This window comes from Podarcis bocagei (assembly GCF_964188305.1).
Source record: "Podarcis bocagei genome assembly, chromosome: 4".
Taxonomy (NCBI): domain Eukaryota; kingdom Metazoa; phylum Chordata; class Lepidosauria; order Squamata; family Lacertidae; genus Podarcis; species Podarcis bocagei.
This window is the reverse complement of record NC_138128.1, coordinates 37036088-37059623: the sequence shown is the minus strand read 5'-3', so window position 1 is coordinate 37059623 and position 23536 is coordinate 37036088. Positions and strand designations below refer to the sequence as shown.

Sequence of the window (23536 nt, the reverse complement as noted above, 5' to 3'; positions counted from 1 at the left end):
TCTAAATTTTTACCAATTTGAAGTGCATATGGCAACCACCAACTAGGAACATGAAGAATTCCTTTTTAAGTACACAGCTGGCAGTGCTAGAAGCAGATGGCTCATAAGACAGCACACTCTCGTTCTCTCATTTTCCACCGTGTACTTCCTCTACCAGCTTTCATAATGGTATGTATGTAACATTACTGCTCCTGTCTACATGCTATCAAAAGGTATAGTTTAACACCTTGTCATTTACATATATATTCATCAGACTTCACAACAGTGGTTCTTATAATTAGCCCAACCCTTTACTTCTAACTGTTCTTGATTCTAGATTCTTGGAATAAGACAATGGATTTAAGACTAGACACACGAAACCCATACCTGAGCAAAAAATATTTGCGGTGCATGTAGAAACAGTTACTGCATGATCATATCCTGAAGGCATAAACCTTTTGTGGTAAGCAAAGTAGGTACAAACTTTAAAAGCTGTGGTTTTTTTGGTGGTTTTTTTTTAAGTAATCAAGACTACGCGCACAGAGTCGTACCTTGGAAGTCGAACGGAATCTGTTCCGGAAGTCTGTTCAACTTCCAAAACGTTTGGGAAACCAAAGTGCAGCTTCTGATTGGCTGCAGGAAGTTCTTGCAAACCGGAACACTCACTTCCAGGTTTGCAGCACTCGGGAGCAAAAACGTTCGAGTACCAAGGCATTCGGGATCGACTGTATAGGAATCACATTCAGATTTTTAGAATTTCTGTAAGTATTTTTAAATTATATTTATTTGAAATAAAATCTGAATATAATACAAGCATGTCAAAGACCAAAATTATAACTTCATCATAAAAATGAATCATGGCCCTTTTCTCTCTCACACAACAAGTTACCGTAAGACAGTGGCGTAGCGTGGGTTGTCAGCACCCGGGGCAAGGCAAGTAATTTGCGCCCCCAAACCCGTGGATTTGCGCCCCCTAACCCTAACCCCCAGATGTTGCGCCCGGTGCGGCCGGCCCCCCCCTGCACCCCCACGCTACGCCACTGCCGTAAGAGGCTGTTTTCTGTGTAAAAAACAGCCAGGGAGAGAAAAATGTCTGAGGACTGCTGAGGTTAAACATTATGAATGACACAGAAAGCCATGTATTGTATTGTGTTATTGTAGGTACGCTACTGGACCCAGGCAGCCACAAGTCATCACAGGCATACAGTCTTACCAACACCATTAGCTGAAAACATATGGATAATCTTACTCCTATTTATGCTCTCTTAACTATCCAAAAGCTATAATGGGTTCAATTTACAAACTATTGTTGGGAAGTGCCAACAACATAATGTCAAGCCTCAATGCAACAGGGATGGGTTCCTCACCTAGAATTCTCCCCAGCTTCCCATTTGCTAGATAAGGACTCTTTCCCATAATCACACTGGGTCTTGACTGCCCAGTTGGGAAGGCTTTCAAAATTCAGCATGGCACCACAATCAATATCCTACCCCTCTCTCTCGCAGGTGAGGGGCACAGTTGGTGTCAAACCCAAATTCTGGATAGCTACCAAAGCCAAACAGAATTTAAGACTCCTGATTCATATCCTTTCATTTGTACAGAGATGGAAAAGACAGAAATCTCACTCACACTGTAATATACCGGTACGTATACGCTGCTGAAGTTTGTCATTTCCCAATTTGGATTGTGTATGAACTTCTTTCAATTTGAGGGCACGCATTATGGCCCAATTTCTTCTCTGGCTGAGATTCTAATAATCCAGTTCCTTCACTCTCCCTATTAGATAAGCTGATGTTGGAGATGGAGGAGATGTTGGAGATAGGGGGTCCTCAGGAGATTGGGAGTGGGATTGGTCCACATGCTATTCCTGATGTCAATGGATGTGTAAAATGGGTTCGCTGAGATTCATAAATAGGCAAAGGATAATTTCCCTTTTGGGGGGCAGGAGAGTAATAGCTTTGTTTAATCAGACTGAGGAGGAAGGGGCTCACAAATCACATTCAGCAGCGCAAAGGACATGTAGACACATGATCAAAGGGCTTGGATTATGCTCCTAGTTTGTATAAAGGCAGTCTATTAAATTACAAACCAATATGCTTTAAAGCAGTTGGAGTGCATGTGTGTTTAGGGCATGTATACAGATTTCTAAAAGAACTGTGGTCTAAACTACCTCAATTTAAATCCAACCACTTGACTGCCGAGCAATTGGACACGAAACATAGTAACAAGGTACCTAAACAGTTGCATTAAATACGTACAAGGAATGGGATCCTGAATAGGTAAACTTGCACCAAATGCTATGGTGCTGTTATTCCACTACACCCATATAGACCTGACTTCTTCAGTTTTCTCCTAATGCTGCTGAGCTACACCTAGAAAAAGTTCCAGTCTGCATTTGGTGTAATTTATAGGAATAAAACTTCCTTCTGGTTTTGTTGCAGTCTGAACTAAGCCCTCTGTTTAAATCGGGGATAAGGAAGCAGTGGCCAGATGTTGCTGGATTCCTATTCTATCATTCCTGCTGGCTGAAGGAAGTCCAGCAACATCTGGAGGACCATAGGTTCCCCACCCCGGTTCAAATGGCCAAAAAAAGGGGAAATCCCGCTTCAGCTATCTGCTTACTCTATGTGAGCAGCTGCAAATACACAGGCCAATCCTATGCATGTTTAATTGGAAGCAAGTCTCAATGACTTCCAGAGAACTTACTCCCAAACACTATATGCACAGGATTACAGCCTTAGGGACCAACTAATCTCACCCTGCAGACAGTTAAAAAGCAGCATTTGTCCAAGTCTTATGAACATCATGCTTGACTATCAAAGTAAAAAATATTTCATCCCTGAAGATGAAAATGAGCCAGGAGGAACTGTGAATAACTGTGAACTAACAAGACAACTGAAACCATTCTGTAGGGGGCATTCTTTGAAAGCTCACCATATTTCAATGAAGGAAACTATGAGCTGTATGTATCTACCATCATTCGTACTCAGATACATTGAAATTAATGGGCATGACTAACTAAGGTCCACTCATTTCTATAGGTCTACTCTGAGCAAAACTTAAAATACCACCTGATGTAACTGCTTCCTCAACATTAATGTAAAACTATTAGGTTTGCCTGGCATACTACTGAACAGCAACCCTAACCAAACTTATCTGGAAGCAAGTTCAATTTAAACCAGTGGGATTTACATCTGAGCAAACAACAGGTTCCATCTAACCAAATTGTACTCAGAGTAGACCCACTGAAATTAATGGGCCAAAGCTACTTTTGTGCTTCAATTTATAAGGGTCTACTTTGAGCATCCCTAGTAGCAGATACAACCCACTGTCAGAAATTGACTGTAGAGCATAATTTTAATGGAATAACGCTGTGGTTTGGCTTTGATGCCTACCCTAAGATTACCTTACTGCTGTGTTGCAATGAGAAAGTTCACACAAGTCAGCTAAAATGAACTGTTTCCCCCAGACCTTTTGTATTTTTGCATATTTTGCATGTTTCGATACAGGTAATAAGAAAATACCTTTAAATGTATTCATTTTTTTAAAAGGAAAGCCTCCAATACATACAGAGGAAGTAAGGAAATAATCAAACTGAATTCTGGAACGAACTTTCAGGAGTTACCGCAATCTGCATCTTCCGCTAACTTCCTTGAACAGCTGGGCATTCATGTGTCATTTTCTTTTTTAAAAATTGCCAGCTGGTCTTTAAGCCTCTTCTCAGTAAGATGGAGCACACCATCTCTTCTCTTATCACCTTGTGGCATTCTCTAACTTTGAAACCAATCACAAGAGTTTTTCATTACCCACACCACACTTCTGGCTCAAATCCTCTAGACTGCATTACAGCCTTATGCTAAGGGCAGATTTATTTATTTACAAGCACAGCAAATGACCCCCCCCCCCAAATCACATCGCCCTTAGCAGCAGAGGGTTGGAAGCAGGAGACAAGAGAGCCCTCTACACCACAAATGAAACTCATTTTGAGGCAGCAGTGACACCGGGAATGATGTGTTTTGGTGGCGGCTACTTGGTTTTAAGAAAATGACTCACAGAGACAAATTCTCAACCTTCCCTTCAAAAGCAGAATCCTCAGCAGATGCTGGTTTTGCAAGAACCATCTCAACACAAACTCAACACAAAGTTCCGGGAAATACTGCGGTGGTTAAGTTGCAGCTGACAAAAGGAAATGGAAAAATGGGAAGGTGCTGAATAGAGGGAGGTGGGGGTTGAGGAGAAAGGCAAAGAGCCGCAGCTCTTTCCCCCAAACTAGTTACTTAAGACACCAACATCAGAATGGTTTGTTAGATGGATGGATTACAGAAATTGCATCAGTAAGATCTCCCCACCCCCACCTTTCAGAACACAAAGCAGTGTGGAGCTCAATACAGGATCTGCTGTACACAGCACCTCTTTCCTGCGCCCGGTGCACATGTTTTAGAATGGAAAATCCTGGAGCTCAAAGCTTTCTTCAAGTCCCACCTTCGCCCCCGGAGCCCCAACACTGAGTTCGTCTACAAATACAATAGGAAAGCAGTGGCACTCTGCACATGTTCGGCAGTTGTCTCCTTTAGGGATAGCCTCGCGCGTCTCAAGGCTCAGATATGGATTACAGGGCTCAGTTAACTCCCGCGCCTCTCCGTCCTCCATCGGATTAGTTACCAAGCCTGCCCGAGTCATGCATCCAGCTGAGGATCCTGGCTACCCACATTCCTCGGAGATGTGGCAAAAGGAACTGAAGAAGGAACCCTGGGGCAGAAAAGCCGATAACGGCGGCGATGGCAGAGAACTAGTCAAATGACGCATCTACTCACCCGAGATCTCCGCTTGGGGGACCCCACTCGGGCTGAATCCTTTGGCCCCATAGAGTTGCCGGAGCTCGGCGCAGCTCCTCGGCTTGTTGCCGCCGTCGCTCCGAGCCGACGAGGACGACGCGGCGGCGACCCACAGCAGCCAAAATCCCCACGGGAAGAAACGCATCCTGCCCTCGTAGCCCGAAAAGGAAGGGAGAAGAACGTGCAGCGGGCGATCCCAAAGCGGCCTCGCTGTGCTGCTGCTGCTGCTGCTGCCGCCGCCGCCTCTCTCTTCTCAAGACAAGGGATCCGGCGGGGTGCGGAGAGGTGAGGGAGACGCGGTCGCTCAGTCCCACCTTCCCTTGGCCATCTCCTCCCTCTGCCTGCCTTCCCAGCTCCGCTTCCAACAAGCACAAGGGGGAAACCCCCAGGGGCGGGCAAGGAACAATGCAATCCCCAGCCAAACCAAGCGGTGCAGGCGGCGGCGCAAGGTGGCCCAGAAAAGCCGCGGGGTCAAGTCGCTTCCAAGGTGGGGCGCGAGGGGGGGAGAAGCGGCCGAGGGGCTCCGGAGTTTTCACTTCAGGAAAGCGGTGGCTGGAGGGCAGCGCTCGAAAAGGAGATCCCAGGAAATTAAATCCGCGCGCCGGCTGCTGCTCTCACGGCACAGACGGAGAGGAGGAGGATGAGTGTATAAGGGGCAGGTTTGCATAGAAGACCCGATCCGGTTTCCCTCCTTTTTTGTGTGTGCGGAATATATTTTAAAAAATCCTCAGAACTACTGCATGGTTATTAAACGACAGGCTGCGTCTCTTGACCCGAGGTGGAGAGGGAGTTGCTGGGGTGCCAAGGAGAAATGCAAACGACTGCAAGCCTCGACGGGCAAAGTTTGAGGCTGGAAAGAAAAGGAGGTGGAGGAGGAGCTGCCGATTGTTCCCAGGCAGCGGCGAACAACTGCGCGAGGCACGCAGCTCGGTGCGCGTCCGATTCGGCCGGCGAGCGGTGGCTGCAAGGAGGCGGCGGCGGCAGCAGCGGCAACAGCAGTAGCAGCGGCACCACCTGCAAAGAAAGCCAGACCCAGAAAGAGGAGGCTCCACACAGCAAGGCAGGGCTTCCCCGCCGGACGTGGCATCCACGCCTCCCGACGGCCAATCAGAGTAGGGTGTAGCGTCCCCCCCCCTCATGCGCTCCCTAACCTATGCTCCGCCCCCTCTTTAGTAACATACTCAGCCGTGGGATGTCTCCTTTCAGAAATCGCGGCTGCTCATTGTTTGAGTCGCGGGCGCCGGCCCCCCCCCAAAAAAAGAAGCAACCGGCGCGTTTATGCGCAGCAGCAAGATCCGAAGCAACGCTGCAACTTTCTCATTGCGGGACGGGAGAAAGAAAGAAGCGCTTTCTGGAACGCTCCTTCCCCCCCGCTTCTCTTTCCCATCGGAAAGCGTTGGGTCTTGCCAAAGCGAATTAAGGCTCTATCGAGAGGGGGAGGGAAGGAGGCGGGGGGGGGATCGGGCGGTACAGGGCGAGAGAGCCATTGTCAGGCTTGTCGGCAGTCACTCGCTCACGTGGCCGGCGCGCTTCTGCGAAAGAGTAAAGCGGTGGGTTTCGGGCCCATGCATTGCGTGGCCGGTAGGTGAAGCGCCGTTTCCCCACCTTCCAACTCCAGTAAGTGGTCTCCTTACGAAACCGCATTAGTGCCGGAGTTTTCTGGGGGGCGCTTTTAACAGTACAGGATGAAATGCTGCCTGTTATCGGCCCTGATAGACTCACCGCTACGATCTCTCGAGGAGATCGATCTTGGATCTCCCCCGCTATCTGGGGATCGTGCAACGGAACTCCAAAAAGCTCCCGCTGTATAGACTGCCTCCAAAGGCTCGAGGGCAGCAGCTATTGTTCCATCGTCACCGCATCGTTATTGACTGGCTTACGACGCGTTGATTCCGATCAGGAGCTGCTCTAAAAAACATAACAGTATTCGAATTGACACAGCACTTTTATAGTCCTGGTTTCCAGACAGGGATATTCGTTCTGAGTCAGAGGGCTCTGTAGATCCAAAACAATAGGAAGGCAAGGGAGAGAGAGCAAGGGCAGACATATCTAGAGTTGTCTCCCAATAGGTTCTTCGTTCCCCAAATAAGCAAATGTGTCAATATCAGTGCTTTGCTGCAGTATCAATTGTTTAAAAAGTTAGACCACCAGGTACAGAACAAGAACAGTCTGTGCCCTGCAGGGTGCACAATTTGCCACAGTGCCGTGGGAGCAGGCTGCAGCGAACCAGTGCAGTTGGCCACAAATTAGACTTCTGTGAGGTTTCTGCCAAAATAGGAGAGAGAAGAGACATTTACTATATCGGGAAAGGGATGAGGGTGGCACTGTGGTTTAAACCACAGAGCCTAGGGCTTGCTGATCAGAAGGTTGGCGGTTCGAATCCCTAAGATGGAATGAGCTCCCATTGCTCGGTCCCTGCTCCTGCCCACCTAGCAGTTAGAAAGCACGTCAAGTGCAAGTAGATAAATAGGTACAGCTCCGGCGGGAAGGTAAACGGTGTTTCCGTGGGCTGCTCTGGTTTGCCGGAAGCGGCTTAGTCATGCTGGCCACATGACCCGGAAGCTGTCTGCGGACAAACACCGGCTCCCTCGGCCTATAGAGCAAGATGTGCGCCACAACCCCAGAGTTGGCCACGACTGGACCTAATGGTCAGGGCTCCCTTTACCTTTACCTTTATATCAGGGGAACTGCAGTGGACTCCTAGTTTACCAAGGGGGATTGTTGGTTAGTTATGGTAGAAGGAGAATAGAATTATATATGTGCCGTTGCACTTGTGCACAAACGGCTGCAATCTTACGCACTCTCACCTGGGAGTCAGTCCCACTGAATATCACTTCTAAGCAAATATGCCCAGGATTGCTCAGCTAGAGGCAATGAGTTCACTGAGGCCTAGAAGCACAGCTAATTAGTGCAACTAATCCCCACAGATTCAAAATGTCAATGGCCGCTCAAAACATCTCTGCTCTGAGGCCAAGGGGCTCAAGCTCGAAAAGCAAGCCTTAGAATCTGAGCAGCATCTCAAAAATGGATAACACTCAGGGGAAGAGAAGCTGTTGGCTGCTCCAGGTTGAGGAGACCTAGTCACAGCCCTACAAGAGGAAAAGGGTAAATATAGGTAAATTACAAAACGGGAGACCAAAGAAGGAGTGGTCCCCAAAGAGTCATTTCTCTCTCTGCCAAGTCACGGATTTTACAGAAAAGTGGCATATCTAGCAGGTTCTCCATCATTCCTGGAAGGAAAGGAAGCGGGCACCTTACTGTTTCTGGTACGAAAGGCCAACAATTGCCTTTTGTTTCGTTTTGGGCTGTCATCATTGCAGCTTGGGTGCCTTGGGACTGTTATTGACCCATTCCGCTGTGAATAATCACAAAAGGGAGCAACTTCTCTGCACTGGCTCCCTTTTTACAGAACCAGGTTCCCTCTGTGCTCTGACAAGCAGCAAAACTGAAGACGTTTTAGTGCTTCTTTAAAATATACTTAGAGGAATTAAACATCCAGGGGGAAAGCTTGAGCTTGGTCAATGTGCCCTGTTGGGTTATCAGCACTTTATTTAACTGTATTGCAATTTTATTGTTTGAATTTTCCTTATATATCTATGCACCCCACCTTCAGACTTAGTGTAGGTGGTACATGAATATTTATATAAATCAAATTATAAATAAGTGCATTCTGTTGACAAACACACATGCAGGACACAATATCATGTGGCTGTCCTTGTTTATTTTTGGGTTTACAGTGGTACCTCGGGTTAAGAACTTAATTTGTTCTGGAGGTCTGTTCTTAACCTGAAACGGTTATTAACCTGAGGTACCACTTTAGCTAATGGGGCCTCCTGCCGTGCCACCGCCATGCAATTTCTGTTCTCATCCTGAAGCAAAGTTCTTAACCCAAGGTACTATTTCTGTATTAGCGGCGTCTGTACAGTGGTACCTCGGGTTACATACACTTCAGGTTATATACGCTTCAGGTTACAGACTCCGCTAACCCAGAAATAGTGCTTCAGGTTAAGAACTTTGCTTCAGGATTAGAACAGAAATCGTGCTCCAGCGGCGCAGCAGCAGCAGGAGGCCCCATTAGCTAAAGTGGTGCTTCAGGTTGAGTACAGTTTCAGGTTAAGAATGGACCTCCGGAACAAATTAAGTACTTAACCCAAGGTACCACTGTACAAGTGTTTCAAGGCATTATATTGCTCCTTCACACTGATTAGGATGCTCATTTTTAAGAGAGCCTTTTCGGGGTGGGGGGGGCGGAACACAGCGTTTTGAATAAAAGGACAGGACTGGATAATCAAGGTGAAAAAAATATAAACGTAATGGCTCATAGATGTTAGATTTCAGCAACCTACAGTCACTTAAGTGAAACGGTAATTGTCCCTTAAGAGACCTAGAGGAGAAAAAAGGAGGGGGGGAAAGAGCACATGAAAGAAGGAGGTGTATAAAGAGAGAGAGCAACAAAGAGAAAGCCAGTGACACAGAGCGAGAGACAGAAAATCCATCCGGCCACAAAGAGCACTGCTCAGTCAGTCACTAAGGGAAAACGCTGTCTCCTGAACAGCTGATTCAGGCATTACAATGTGATGGGGTGATAAACAGGGGCCATAGCACTTGGCACAAGGTAGGAGTAGGCATCACAGAAAGAACAATCTGTGGTGTCTAAAAAGCAAGGGGAACTCCGCAGGCCTGGGCAGAAAAAGTAAGCATACAAAGACATGCACAAAGGGAAACTACAACATTAATACCAAGTCTAGGTGGGGGGCAGGGAGGACTTCGGGGTGATTGCATTGTTCGAATGACTGAACAGAGCCTTCTGTACTTGGTTACTCAGAAGCAAGTCCTTCCAAGCAAAGGCATTTAGGATTGAGTATAAGGCTGTAATCCTGTAGTCATATGCATTGGTACTGCTGAAATCATAGGGTCATTCCTAACTGGGTTGTGTAGTTATGATGGAAGCTACCTTGATTATTAGGAGGTGGACATGCTTTCTAAAAGCTCTGCTGATCCTCTCTTAAATCATAATTAGCTGCTTGGAATAAACAAAAGAAGTATGGTTTCTATTGGGTGAGGACTCTGCAGTCCTCCAGATGTTGGAGTCCAGCTCCTGTCAGCTAATGGTCAGGGATAGTAGCCACACTTCAGCAACATCTGGAGGGCCAGAAGCTTCTTACCCTTGGTTCATATGGAAGAATGTAAAATAAACTAGTGTTTGTTTCACATTTCCACTCCCTGTCCCATAAAACGCCGTCTCGTTGCTATCAAACACAGCATGCGGATGGCAACAACCCTCAATTGTCCAGTTCAGATGTCATGCCAAAAAACACTGTTTAGCATTACCTAAGTTAGCATTACCACTGTTTAGCATTACCTTAGAAGACATCTGAAGGCAGCCCTGTTTAGGGAAGCTTTTAATGTTCGATGTATTACAGTATTTTAGTATTTTTTGGGAAGCTGCCCAGAGTGGCTGGGGAAGCCCAGCCAGATGGGCAGGGTAGAAATAATAAATTATTATTATTATTAGTGAACCTGCTCATGCCCTGTGAGTGCACATTACTGTACTCTGCCCCTCTCCACTTTTGATGTGACTGTGAGAAGGAAATTGGAAATATCAGCTTCCTGTTTAACACCAACCATGGTTTATTGTTACATCTGAAAAGGACATTGTCAGGGGTACAGGGACGGAGGCACAGGGAAGGCAGGAAATGGAGAGCGATGGAGAGGAATCCCAGGACAGCGAGGAAGAGGATGACAATGACACAGGGGATTCTATGAGTCTCTCCAGCAAATCAGAGGATTCCCAGAAGGGGGCGCCCGTGGTCAGGGCAAAGGGAGCCCCAGGGGGAGAGTGTCAGGAGCGGGGGGCCAGCAGGGGACCCCAAAGCGGCAGCTGGGAATCAGGGCCAGTTTCCCCTCCAGAGTGCAGCGAAGGGGGGGAGGTTCCAGTGTGCCAGGGGAAACAGCTCCGGCAGCAGAGAAAGAGGAGTGGTCAGAGCAAGCCATCATCCCGGAAGGGGAGGAGGGCAGTGAAGGGAGTAGTATAACTGTCAAAAGGAAAGTTAGAGGTTGGGCGTGCGCGCCAAGTTCAAATGTGGAGGCGCGCGGAAGTACAGGGAGCCCGGAGGAGGAGCCAGGTCCCAAAGCCCGCAGGAGGGGGGAAGAGCAGTCTGGGGATTCAGCGTCAGGGGAATCCAGGAGGAGCGGAACCCCAGCGGGCAGAAAGACCCTGCGGAAAAGGAAGGAGAGAAAGAGGTGGAGCAGCGTAAGCCTCTTAAACTGGTGCAGGGGAGGGACTGATTCAGAGGGGACTTCAACGGTCTAAGGCTAACAGACGTGGGGGCTGCACGCCTCGGTGATGGAACCATCTATGAACTGCAATAAACATCCTTGTATATAAGAAGAACTTGGCGTTGGTCTTTTGTGAGCTGAGACCTGAGGCAGCCCTGACAGACATGCTGTGGTTTAGTGCAACCTATAGCTTGGTTCGCATGTCACAATATTCCAAATGATGGTTTACCAGTAAGGTGTGTCTATGTGGGCCCTTATCTCAGCGTGATACACAGCTGTGGCACAGATGCTTTGCTACTCCTGCAGATATCCTGAGATAACGCAAGGTTTGGCTTTCCGGTTGTCCCAGCCTGGCTCTCTCTTTGCTAACTTCAAGCTGTAGCCAAGATTCATTCGTGTAAAGTCAATGTATTGCATTTGGTGTTGCATCCAAACCAGGTTCAACACCACCATGTTGCACCACATTGATGCAAAGGGCAGTGCAATTGTTTGCAATAACACTGACTCTCTAATGGTGCCAACTTTTCATATATATGGGCTACAGCACTTGGTGCATATACCATGCGATTCTTTTGATTCACTATGTGATTTGGGTACCTTTGTATTTTGAATCTAATTGACTTAATTGTGATATTTTTATCCCACTTTCCTCCAAGGGACATTCAGGGCTATCAGGATAAAATGGGATTTTGCCCCAATATATCTGACGGGTTAAACAAAACTGTGGGAAGGTACTGGAGATAGCTTTTTTGGTTTGTCTGTTCCAATAGCCTTGGGTGCAACTTTCAGTCTGTCCAAATGGTACCATGGTAATTATAATCAAAGCAACAAAAACAGCCTTCAGATTCTCTTGTTTATTGGATAAACTGTTGTAAGGGACAACCATGGAAATTTATATATACAATGCTCCTATCAAATCTTTAACGGAACAATTTCTCTGAAACCAAACTTGAGAGATCTGGAAAAGACAGCCATGATTAACTGCATAGGAGTGTTTTTACATTTTCAAAGCAGTACCTAATTTACAAGGTATAAGAGCCAGTCACAGTGGTAAATGCTTACAAAAAATGTAGGTACATTACACAACAGTTTTAAAACCCCGAGTTAAAAGCAAAGCCTGCTGTTTTCAATGAATCTTTCAAGTCATGTATTCATGATCGGAGACGAATTTCAACAGTCTCGGTGTGATTAGGGGGGCGTGGTTTGGAATTCCCAAACACTTGTAAAAATCTAAGTGGGTTTTTGCTTATCAAACAATATATCCCATTTTCTTTCCACTGGTTTTCAACCTTTGCTTTCAAAGTGTTGGTTTTGATAGCCTAGTTAGAGGTGGATGGCTAACGAAACACCTTCAAAAAGAGGAAGCACGCCACCAAGAGAGAGGAAACATCATTTATATGGATGAAAAAATTATGTGATTTATATACAGCCCTTCATCACAAGATCTCAGGGCAGTTCACAAGATGATTAGATCAAATAAGGATTTGAGACGGAATTATTGAACGAGCACAAATCTGAATCACATGCAGGAATAGCAAAGCCATAGTTTGGCTTGAGTCACATGTAATCATAATGTGTGGCGCTAAACTAAGGGCTCAGCTATACAGCTGCAAATAAAACATTTTAAGTGCGTTATAAAGTGCAATATACAAATCTGACACTAGATAGCGACAGTGAGCTATGGCAAATTCAATCAATTTTTTTCCCCCAAAACGTTTTTTTAAAAAGCATTTTCACAGCTTTTTAAAATAGGTGTATAGATTCCACCTACGTTCCACTCAGAGTAAATTTAGAAATAATTAGTATGTTTTAAATAAATATAAGCCTTGACACAGGTGGGCAGACTGAGACTAATATATATGTTCAGCTTGCTGCCCATGTGCTAACTGCTGATAGGCAACTTCAAGGCTCCTGCATTCCCTTCTTAGGGGTCTTTCTCTTTAAACTGGGCTTGGGCCATATAGCCCTTCAAATGAGGAGCCCTTTGTTTAGTAGGACACATCACTACCTTAAAGCGCAAGTCATAGCAAGGGATATGGTTTTATAATGGGAATCCTCAAAACTTTCTGAGGACAAGGGATGGAGCATCTATCATCCTTCTTCCACCCCCTATTCATACAGAGACTATACTCTCCCCAAAATTGAGTGCCAGGCCTCAGCAGGCTCCATGTAGTTGGCTTCCAGGGCCAAGGAGATCTGACTCAGGTGCCCAGAACCTGATGCATGGTCTAAAATAGTTGGGGTTAAGTTCCAGAGCAGCAGACAAAGATCAGAGAAGCCAGAGGTGGGTGTGTAGTCAAAACCAGACACAGGACAGCTTCCGAGGCAGCAAGCAACAAAGGGGAACTGGGGCCAGTCTCCCATTGGCTAGTTAGATTGAACAAGGCAGGTGCCTGAGGCGGTGGTTTTTGGGTGTCATGCAAGGGCAGCAAATTGTTTATTTAATTTATTATTGTTGTATTTTTACTCCCAGGGGGCGGTACTGGTGCAATTTTCTGCTTCGGGTGTCAGAAATAATTTGTCCAGACTTGAGTATGATACATCTTGGCAGGGTGTGTGTTTGCTGTTCTACCTCAGACAGCAAAACATCTTGGACTGGATCTGACTAGCATAGACAGCATATTCACACCAGAGATGAATCAGAGTTGGATGAGATTATTGATTTACTGATTGAGCTATCTGTGTACAATTTGCCTTTACACCATGGCTTTCCCCAAAGAATCTTGGGAAATATAGTTTTTCCAGGGTGCTGGGAATTGTAGCTCTGTGTGAGAGAGGGTATAGTTCCCAGGGAAGCAATGGCTTCAAATGCACTCTCGATGTATAGTGTGTACAACCTGTGAGTCAAACTGCACATTATGCTACCCATGCTCTTTTAAAATGTGATTTTACAACTGAACTTGTCTCTGTCTCTCTCTTTTTAGCAAAATCAGATGCCAGGCACCTCAGTATAGGCTGGAACAGCAGTACAAGGGGAAGGTTAACGCTTAAGCCCATGTCAAACAATTGCCCCTGAAGCTGCTGTTCCATGCAAATAGCAGCTTCAGGTCGAAACAAGTAATGTGGCAATTTTCAGTTGGAACATGGCATAGGGGAAAGGGTAAGAATCCCTCCTTCTGCCTCGTGGTCCCAACCCCAGTTGTTAGAGAGAGAGAACAATTGCAAACATTCTTTTGTATGCATGCACTTGGGAGCAAGCTCTGGGGCTGATGCTTTAAGGACCTGGTAAAGAGGGGCTGCCCCCAAACATTGGAGTCAGTTAAATGAATGCTCTGACAGGTTGGCACTGCAGCCTTCAAAGTACAGCATTCAGTCTGCCAGGTTTCCAGTGAAAATCACATGACAGTTCAGCAAAGGGTCAGATGCTGGATTGTGACTGCTGTCAACTGCAGCTCAAGACCCTGCTGACACCTGACACAAACTCAGACATCGACCTTCATTCCTATACTCTGCCATTTCATTATTGTCATAACCCCCAGCATCTCCTGACGTGATTTAGCTTGCAATCCTAAACACTCTCCCTAGCCTCACTGAATATAGCACAACCTACTTTAGAGTAAACATGTATCGGGCTGTGCCACATCATAATCTCCGCATTACACGATAAGGCGAACACTAGAGAGTAATGTTGCAATCCTGTTTGTAGTTTAGCTGCTTAAATTCCATTAAAGCCAATGAGATTTAAGCAGCCTAGGGAAGTGAGACTCCATGGCTTCCTCCCAGCTTATGACACTTCAGTCCACAACAAAGTAACTAATGCAATTATCCTAGGTTCTCGTCAAATGTTTACTGTTACATATGATGAAACACGCTTCCAGCAAGTGCTTTGATTATTGTTAGTAGATGTTCTAAGTGGCTTTGATTCATCCTAATGGACTTTCACACTTATTAAACTTTGTTGACACTGGCGAAATTACCTTTACTGACAAGAGATGTCAGCAACAAGTGCCAATAAACCAGCGCTGAACACAGCAAACCTGCACAATTATCTACCTTCTCAGGTATTATTTTTTTTAAAAGGGAAGAACAAACAGCACTTTATTGTGTATACAGCTCCCCTTTGGCAGTTGCCTGGCAGAAACATAAACAAGATTGTCAGCATTTCATGTAAGTTATTAGATATAATAATGCAAATTATATTAATGCTTCAAATTATGGCAGTGCACAATGGTACAGGCTAAAGCACTAGCACAACTGGCTTTTCAAAGGGAAAGCAGCATATGAATAGATGCTGAATAGTTCTACTGTTGGCTGAAAGCCATGGTGGACAAGGTGGACAAGGGCATAGCCCAGAGCTTCCAAAACTATGTGTCGCGACACATTAGTGTGTCGGCTGCAGTGTGTAGGTGTGTTGCACCAACACTCCCTTCGCTCCTCCCAAGGCTGGAGAGGGGTTAGTTTAACCTCCGGTTTGCTAGTAAAACTGAATTACTGTGTCGCGAAATGGTGCATGTCTAAAAAATGTGTCACCAACATAAAAAGTTTGGAAAGCTCTGGCATAGCTTTTCTTTTCAAAGGCACTGTATTATAGTCCACCTGGTCTTCTATTGCAGCCTGCAAGGTCCTCAATAAATCTGTGGCTGTGCTGTTTGACTTGAGCTGTCAAAATAAGGGGGCTTATAATGTACTAAGCCAGGCTGCACTGTGTGGTATGCCATATACAGTCATAGTGGCATATAGAATTCACGTTGTACGGGTGTGGTTGGTATAATGCTACACGTCCAGGCAATAGGGATTTAGATTTATTTGCCCCACTCTATTTGTGAGAGAAGAGGCACAAAAACTTTAATAAAGGGTGGATCTACATACAGCCCTGTTTAGGGTAGTTTTTAATGTTTGATGTTTTATTCTGTTTAATATTCTGTTGGGAGCTACTCAGAGTAGCTGGGGAAACCCAGCCAGATGGGCGGGGTATAAATTAATAATAATAATAATTACAAGGGGAAATGCTATAAATAAGTCATATATTTAATCTTTATAACAAAAGAAAAGAACACTATGTAAAATCGCATAGAAAAGTTTTGTGCTGTACAGCACCACCTGGTGATACATGTGTACAACACATTCAAAGCACTGTTTTTTGACTAATGTAGCTGAGTCCATAAAGTTGCAGTCTTGCAAAATACAGAGAAAAGGGTTAGAGAATTTTTCACAACAGCTTTTCCACGCCTTGTTTTTTCTTTAGCTGGTGCAAATATGCAGTCTGAAATGGGTACATTCATATTTGGTCTGTCATACTACCCCTGTTGCAAACGGTACTGCCTTATTAGTAACATTGCCTAGTAGTCAATACTAATGCTATCTGACATCTGCTTAGCATATTTCCCCTGACATTTTCGAGAAGACACATGGAGCTTCTCTAATAAGCACTGTCCCATAATGTGTGGTCATCAAGTTGTCTCTAATTACCGTCTCATATTTAGAAGAAGATCAATGAAACTTTTTTCACCCATAACTTGCACTTTAGAGATGTCCTGCCATAAGGGAGGGGTCTAGGGTTTTCTAGGTTGCTTTTTGGTTTGGATCTAGAAAGATGGCATGATGGGATTTGGCCTGGGCATAAGAAGAGGTAGATGCATGAAAAGCCGAACTGTGGCAAGACAGAGTGGGCAACCCTTGTCTAACTCTTATTACTGATCCTGAATTCACTTTCCATTTTGCTGGTGCCCATAGACCATTTCCCCCCCACAGAGCAATAACTGCTTTCTGATGCAAATGTTCATAATGGTCAACTATCAGACTCTTAACAGGTGTCATACAATTATCCCTCCCTATTCTTGTTCCCCCTCTCCCTTCCCAAAACATGTCTCCAGCAGGACCATACATGTTTTATAAGGGTGGATTTTGCAATAGACGGAAAGATACGTGCCTCCGAGTCTTGAGATTAAAACAAGTGTCGACATCCAATTCCCCTTCTGCCAAGAACAGGCATTATGAAAACAGAGAGAAACACAGGGAAGCCAGGAAAAAGAGTAGGTCGAATTTACTAGCACATCTCAAATTGTTACCTTCAGCTTTACAAGGTAGCTTTCAAGCATGGCATTAATGTTAAATTGCTTGTAATTTTTGCTCAAGGCTAGAGTTTCTCCCTCGTGGCTAAGTAGAGTTTAACATGACAGTCGCTGCTGCAGAGGATTCCAGAATATTATATATATATATAATATTGTTTTTGTGTGTGTGTTTTACATAGAAACTTGACTATGGGTAAAATAAGACACAGTACTTTTCAAAATCCTTATTCCTGTTTTATAAAAGCTTGCCAGTCAGGTGCAGTGACTCACGCCGACTGACATTTTGGGAGAGAATGCTGTCTTTTATAATAAAGTTGATATTCCCCCATTGATGTCTCAACACGGAGCAATTTAGAAAGGAATCGTGTAGTTGAAGGTCGGAAGGTCACAGGGCAGCCACAGAACTTATGAGATCACGAGACCATGAAAGAGATACAAGCTCCGGGAGGGGGGTTTGGAAAACCCTTAGAAAAAGGGCCAACTTTCTGAAAGGTGAGATATTTAATTTGAACTCTCCCCCTTGTGTACCGCTGGGCAGAAATGAAAACGGCACAGAAGGCCCAACATTGTGATACAAGGCGAATGGGTGCAGGTAGGGATGTATCCAGAGTTTACTTTCATGGGTCATTGGCTGAATGAGCCGAGAAAAACTATATAAAACACAGTTTTTCTCCTTTAACTTCAGATCTTGATGCTGCCGGCCACCATCTTTTTCAAAGCGCAATCTCTTCCGTATCTACAATTCCTGAACTTCCTATCGAGTGTGAAATTAAATTACGAAATATTAGACTGCTTGTAGCTGTTGAGTTCAGCTTCATCCTTTGTTTTTCCTCTTCTCTCAACTTCGTTTTGCTCCAATTTTGTTGTTGTTAAACCTGCATTAAGTCCGTGTGGAGTTGGAACAATGATGATTTGTAGCATTTCATAAACCATCTCTGTCATTCAGGGCAGGCTTCCAGGGAATACAATAATTATAACGAGCCTGTTGCAGTGATTGTTCCCTGTCTCTTAAAGTTTTGTAATTAATTCCTTCTCGTGTTCAGCTCCATGCAGAGCAAATGAGGTGGTGGGGTGTGTGTGTGTGTGTGTGCGCGCGCGAACCTCCCCTGCTCTCAACCTCTGCAAGTACATGCAACTCTCAGCTTATGCTGGGGTTACTTTCCAGGGATCACGTGTAAAGCCAAAACAGTGTATAGTCAAACACATTGAGTTCAATGGCAGGTGGGATTGCCAAAGCCTTTCCCCCCAGATGCTGACCCGCTTTCTGCCCCCTTTAAATTAAAAATGAAACAAACTATACCAAGTGTGTAAAGCTGAATGTGTGTCAGGTGTGGAGAGTCCTCCTCTCCCTTTGGTAACTTCACGGATAAGAAATAATGAGCAGTTGATATATTTACAGTCTTTTTATTACAGCATCAGGTTACAAGCAGAAATACACAGCTCTCTGCAAAGAGGGCAGTTGGCTACTCTAAACCATCCTTCTCACTTCCGCAGAATTTTAGGTGCCAACATGAAGTCCCTCCCTCCCTCTGACTCCTTTGCTCTCTGATATGTTCGGACCTCTGAGTCCATGGTGAGGGCCCCCCCCCAAACTCTCAAGTGATGTGTCAACAAGCTGCCCCCTCCCTTCTGGTTCTCTTGTCATGATCTTGTAACTGGGTAATTCCTCCCTAAGCTGTGGATTCTGTGGACAAGGGGGGGCGACTCTTCCCCCTCCAGCTCTCCATCGGAGAGAAGCTGGTCTGCCATAGAATGCATTCCCCAGTCCTCATCTTCAGACCATTCCCTGACAAGTTGGGAGTTACCTGTAGACCATCCCATACAATTGGGAACCCTCATCTTGCAGAGTTGTCAATTGCCTGGAACAGGCACAGGCAAACTCAGCCCTCCAGATGTTTTGGGACTACAACTCCCATCATCCCTAGCTAATAGGACCAGTGGTCAGGGATGATGGGAGTTATAGTCCCAAAACATCTGGAGGGCCGAGTTTGCCTATGCCTGGCCTGGAAGGATCTGCAAGCGTAGAAATCTTATTCCCATCTTTTGCCAGTTTATGGATGCTGAGGAGAGGGGTGTGGGAGTGGGGCTACCCAACACAATCTCAGTGGTCTCTGACATGCTCCAATGTGCAGAAATCAGAATCCCACTGACAAAGAAGCTGCCTGCTGCTGCTGCATCTGGCCATTGTGTGAGAGCGAATGAAGAGGCATGGGATTGGGAAGCAAGGGGCAAGGCTACTTTGGCTGCTCCCATTATGTACCACTTGAGCAAGCAGTCTCAATTTGCCTAATGATGAGGTCAGTTCCAAAGGTGGCTTTTTGCATTGGTTCACATACTTGCACTATAGTATCCAAGAAATTGAACTTATGTGGACTGTTTCATAATTAACAGCAGGGTTGAAATGACTGAGGGTTTTCCACAGTTTCTCTATGGATATCTTCCCATGGGTATAAATTAGGCTCAGAGGGTAGTTCTTAAGGAAACACTGGCCTGTTTTAGTTCTGGTTCTACCCTCCAGAGCAAGGAGAAAACAAGCTTGCACCATCTTCCATGTGACAGACCTTAAGATATTTGAAGATTTGATTTGAACAAACAAGGAATACTCGGTGTTATGTTGGAGGGGACGCCAGGAAATTGGGACTTACGTTCACATGTGGTGGAGGTGTAAATATGTACAATTTATTTTTATTTTTTTTGCAAAGGGTGTTTAAGGAGATAACAGGAATCACTGGGTTAAAGCTGACCAAAAGTCCAGAGGTAGCATTATTATCCATTTATGATGGGATGGAAGGTTTGCAGGCTATGAAGGAAATGCTCACAAATTTATTGATGGCTGCACGAGTTATTATAGCTAGGAAGTGGAAGGGGCAAGGTGAATATTAAATGGAAGAATGGTATAAAGAGGTGTGGGATATAGCTATTAATGGTAAATTAATGTGCTATTAAGGTAAGACAGGGAATATGCAGGAGAAATGATTTTGAGGAGATATGGAGGCTATTTGTAGAATTTGTACTGTTAAAACGGAAAGGGGTCAAACCATCGCAAGAGGTGTTGAAATTTTGGGAGGTTGGAAAGTTACAATGGAATGGTCTCAGGGGTAGGGTGCACATTTTTCTTTTTATTTATTATTATTACTAGCAATGGCCAGTGATCAGGAATGATGGGCACCAGGTTGAGGAAGGCTGCACTAAACCATGGTTTAGTGTTACAGCCAAATGCAGCCAGTGTTCTAATTGAAGCTATTGTAAAAGGTAAGAAATCAATCCTATTCTACCTTTTATAAAAATCGAATCATTTTAACCAATAGGCAAATATATTTGCGTCCAACTCCTAATGATGTCATTCATTTTGTAACTAAAACCTGAATGATGCCAACTATATGCATTTCAGCCAATAAGGATAATGCTAATTGTTATTTACAGTTAATGGTTATTTTAGCTGCTTTCATGGTGTGTATGTATATCACCTTGAGATACGTGTAAAAGTCAATTCATACATAAATAATAATTTACCAACATTGTGTTAGAATTTATGTGCTAAAAGTGTTTCCTCCACCGACCTGCTGGTTCCCATGGCTTGCAACTCTCTAATTTCCTTCCAAAATGAAAAATAAGTTTCTGAACCCTGGAGCCCATGCTGCAATTTTTAAAGCAGAGCAATGGAATTTCTCCAAAATCTCTCTTTGCTAATGTTTTGTGAAATGAACTGTTCAAGACCATTCATTTGAAAAACGGAAAAATCTCTTCAAGGAATGCCATAATAAATGCATGGCTTTCTCCTCCTGGGATGGGTTGCATAAGCTACAAAAACTGGTACTCTGCTTCTTGATTCAGATCTTGTGCTGAGATGCCATTACCTATTCAGTTCACGTGATCCTGACAGAACTTCTAGCTGCCTTCTTTTACTTTTAGCCTTTTAAACTGTTGCTCTGAGACAAACGAGAGAAGATACAGAGGCTCTGCACCCGGGAGAACTTGTACACATGGCTTCCTCTTCTGGTCTTCCAGATTACTAGCATTATCTGAGGATAACACTTCATGCATGTGATGAGATAGAAGAGAAGAAGAAGAGTTTGGATTTGATATCCCGCCTTTCACTCCCCTTCAGGAGTCTCAAAGCGGCTAACAATCTCCTTTCCCTTCCTCCCCCACAACAAACACTCTGTGAGGTGAGTGGGGCTGAGAGACTTCAGAGAAGTGTGACTGGCCCAAGGTCACCCAGCAGCTGCATGTGGAGGAGCGGAGACGCGAACCCGGTTCCCCAGATTACGTGACTACCGCTCTTAACCACTACACCACAGATAGGCCCTAGTCCATTAAAACTTCTTCTGCCATTTATAAATTTGCTAGTGTTTAAGGAACTACAAGACCTGTTGTTGTTTTTCTCGCAACAGACTAACTTGTCTACAATCCATCTCTTTTCAGACAAAATTTCACTTGAGTCAGAAATACACGAATGTGCTTCCCACCACTTTAAATTATAAAACCTTCTCTCACCGAATCGTTAAAAAGTTAACCACAATGTTCAAGTCAGTAACTCTAAAAGGCCTAGTTCCATAATCTCTCTCCCAGCTCCACTGCTTTTCATTGGTGACTTCCTCAGAAATTGAAATGTTTGTGTGTGTTGAATTTTCTGAGGTCTGAACATTTTCACCTTTGACAAATGTTGAGTCAGGCTGAATGGCTCCCTAGTAACAAATAATATATCATGAAGGTTTGATTAGATTTAAGTCTTAATTAAAGTTGGCTGCATCTTCATCCTTCTTGCTTTCTTGTAATTTTGCACAACTCTATTAATGAACTTTTTAAATAAAATCTTCATTTTTAATAGCATCTTGTGCTGAGGGTCTTGGCAGACCACATAATGATTTGTCTGCCTGTTGTTTAGCTATTGTAATGCACTGTGTTAGATGCTACAGTGTTTTTGTAAAAATTAGAATCGCCACCACATATTACCTGAATGAAACTTGTGGACCACTCTCACAAACCCCTGGCATTTGTATTGCTAAGGAGAGCCTTTTTTATACCATCAGTTATATGTGACAAAAATTCCTGAACTCAGCATTCATCCTGATTTGTTTGCAGGAAAATTAGACACCATTGTCTATTTAATAAGCAGCCATTGTGATTTGTTTACAGAGAGGTTAGACAATGTTTTGTCAAAGCAAGTATTATTCCACACTTTTCAGTACATTTTTCTGCCATTTTACTTACTACAAAAGTCGGATCTTTGGGGGAAGTGGGTTTGTTTTTACAAGACCTCCAATTATCTATAATTGTGCTACCTAAACTTGCCAGTAAATGATTGAATCCCACCAGAAGACAGTGACAGTCTGGAAGGAGCCTTAGTCCCCAACTTGCTGACTTAATCAAGGGAGCAATTAGAGGAAGAAGTGTGTTTAAAAGTGTCAGCAATCCTGGGCAAGACTTCTTTCTCTTATTCTTGGATAAGTGATTGTGTACAATGCCAGGGTTTCTATATGTGGTTGGCAGAGTGGACAGTGCCTATGGCCAGACAAGATCTATTTCAAGTAGGCATAAGTGAAATTACCTCTCATTGCAAACTCGGGCAACAAATTACTCTTCTTATGTTTATGTGAAACTTTCTGGAATGAGCCAGGTATGTATCCTCTGATCGTGACCACTACGTAATTGTGGGTAGACGGTTTACATTCAGCTAAATATATGAGGAATAAAGATCAGGTGTGGATGAGTAAGTCCTGAGTTGTAAACAATGAGAGATGCAGTGGGCAAGAGAGAACATTCCTTAAGGATGAGCCAAAATGGGGCAGGCTTTCATAAACCTTTTCACAAGACCTTACGAGAAGTGCTTCCCTTCTGTCAGTCTTTTGATGGGCACTACAGAAGGCGACGTGTTCACCCGTTGTTTAGGGGCATTGGGGAGAAAAAGGAGTGTGTTCCTGTTGACAAGGCAATCAGGCTGATGCTCTGTGACTCGCCTTGCTTTGCCGGCAGGTAATGAAACCATCATGGTAGAGTCATAAGACAGGTAGCGAATATATTGGCTTTAGCAACAGGGATGCATTTCCTTTTCTCCCTATTCTTAGGGAGAGCAATGTGATGATGGCTCAGTCAATTTTCTGTGCAGCTGAAAGTCCAATCCACCCTGGTGTTCCCCTGCCCACCCCAGTACAGCTGATTTTGCTTGTTTGCTATGCACATAGTACATGTTTTAACCTTTAGCGATACCAGGACTTTTGCCTCATGGCAGAGACCTGTTCATTCAGCTGGGAAGGCTTGTCAGAACAAAAATGGCTTCAGCTGCTTCTGGAAAGTGTAGATAGTGGATGCCACACATATCCTTACAGGAATGCCGTTCCACAGAGCAAGGCCAAACACACAGAAAGACTGAATTACGATGGGACCGCGAGGAGCTGTGATATCCTCACACCAGCTATGTGATTGCTAATT

At 44.6% G+C, this 23536-nt stretch overlaps 2 protein-coding genes across 4 annotated transcripts in view; one reads left to right on the top strand and one right to left on the bottom strand.

Moving 5' to 3' along the window:
• The window catches only part of GPC1 (glypican 1), a 200885-nt gene extending 195114 nt beyond the window's left edge, over window positions 1–5771 (bottom strand). Inside the window, exon 1 of the mRNA XM_081192659.1 lies at window positions 4794–5771. Coding sequence (XP_081048785.1) covers window positions 4794–4959 — 166 coding nt within the window. The 5' untranslated portion in view covers window positions 4960–5771. The remainder of the gene's footprint in view (window positions 1–4793) is intronic.
• Window positions 5772–5958: 187 nt separating this feature from the next.
• The window catches only part of LOC308586287 (uncharacterized protein), a 181184-nt gene continuing 163606 nt past the window's right edge, over window positions 5959–23536 (top strand). For 2 of the 3 annotated variants that reach the window (XR_014007768.1, XM_081192786.1), the window contains exon 1: window positions 5959–6395. Coding sequence is in view for 1 of the 3 variants with exons in the window: in XM_081192786.1 (XP_081048912.1) it covers window positions 6093–6395 (303 nt within the window). In the remaining 2 variants the exon portion in view is untranslated. Of the gene's footprint in view, window positions 6396–21016; window positions 21155–23536 lie in introns of those variants that run through there. The other variant, XR_014007769.1, reaches the window with a different exon arrangement.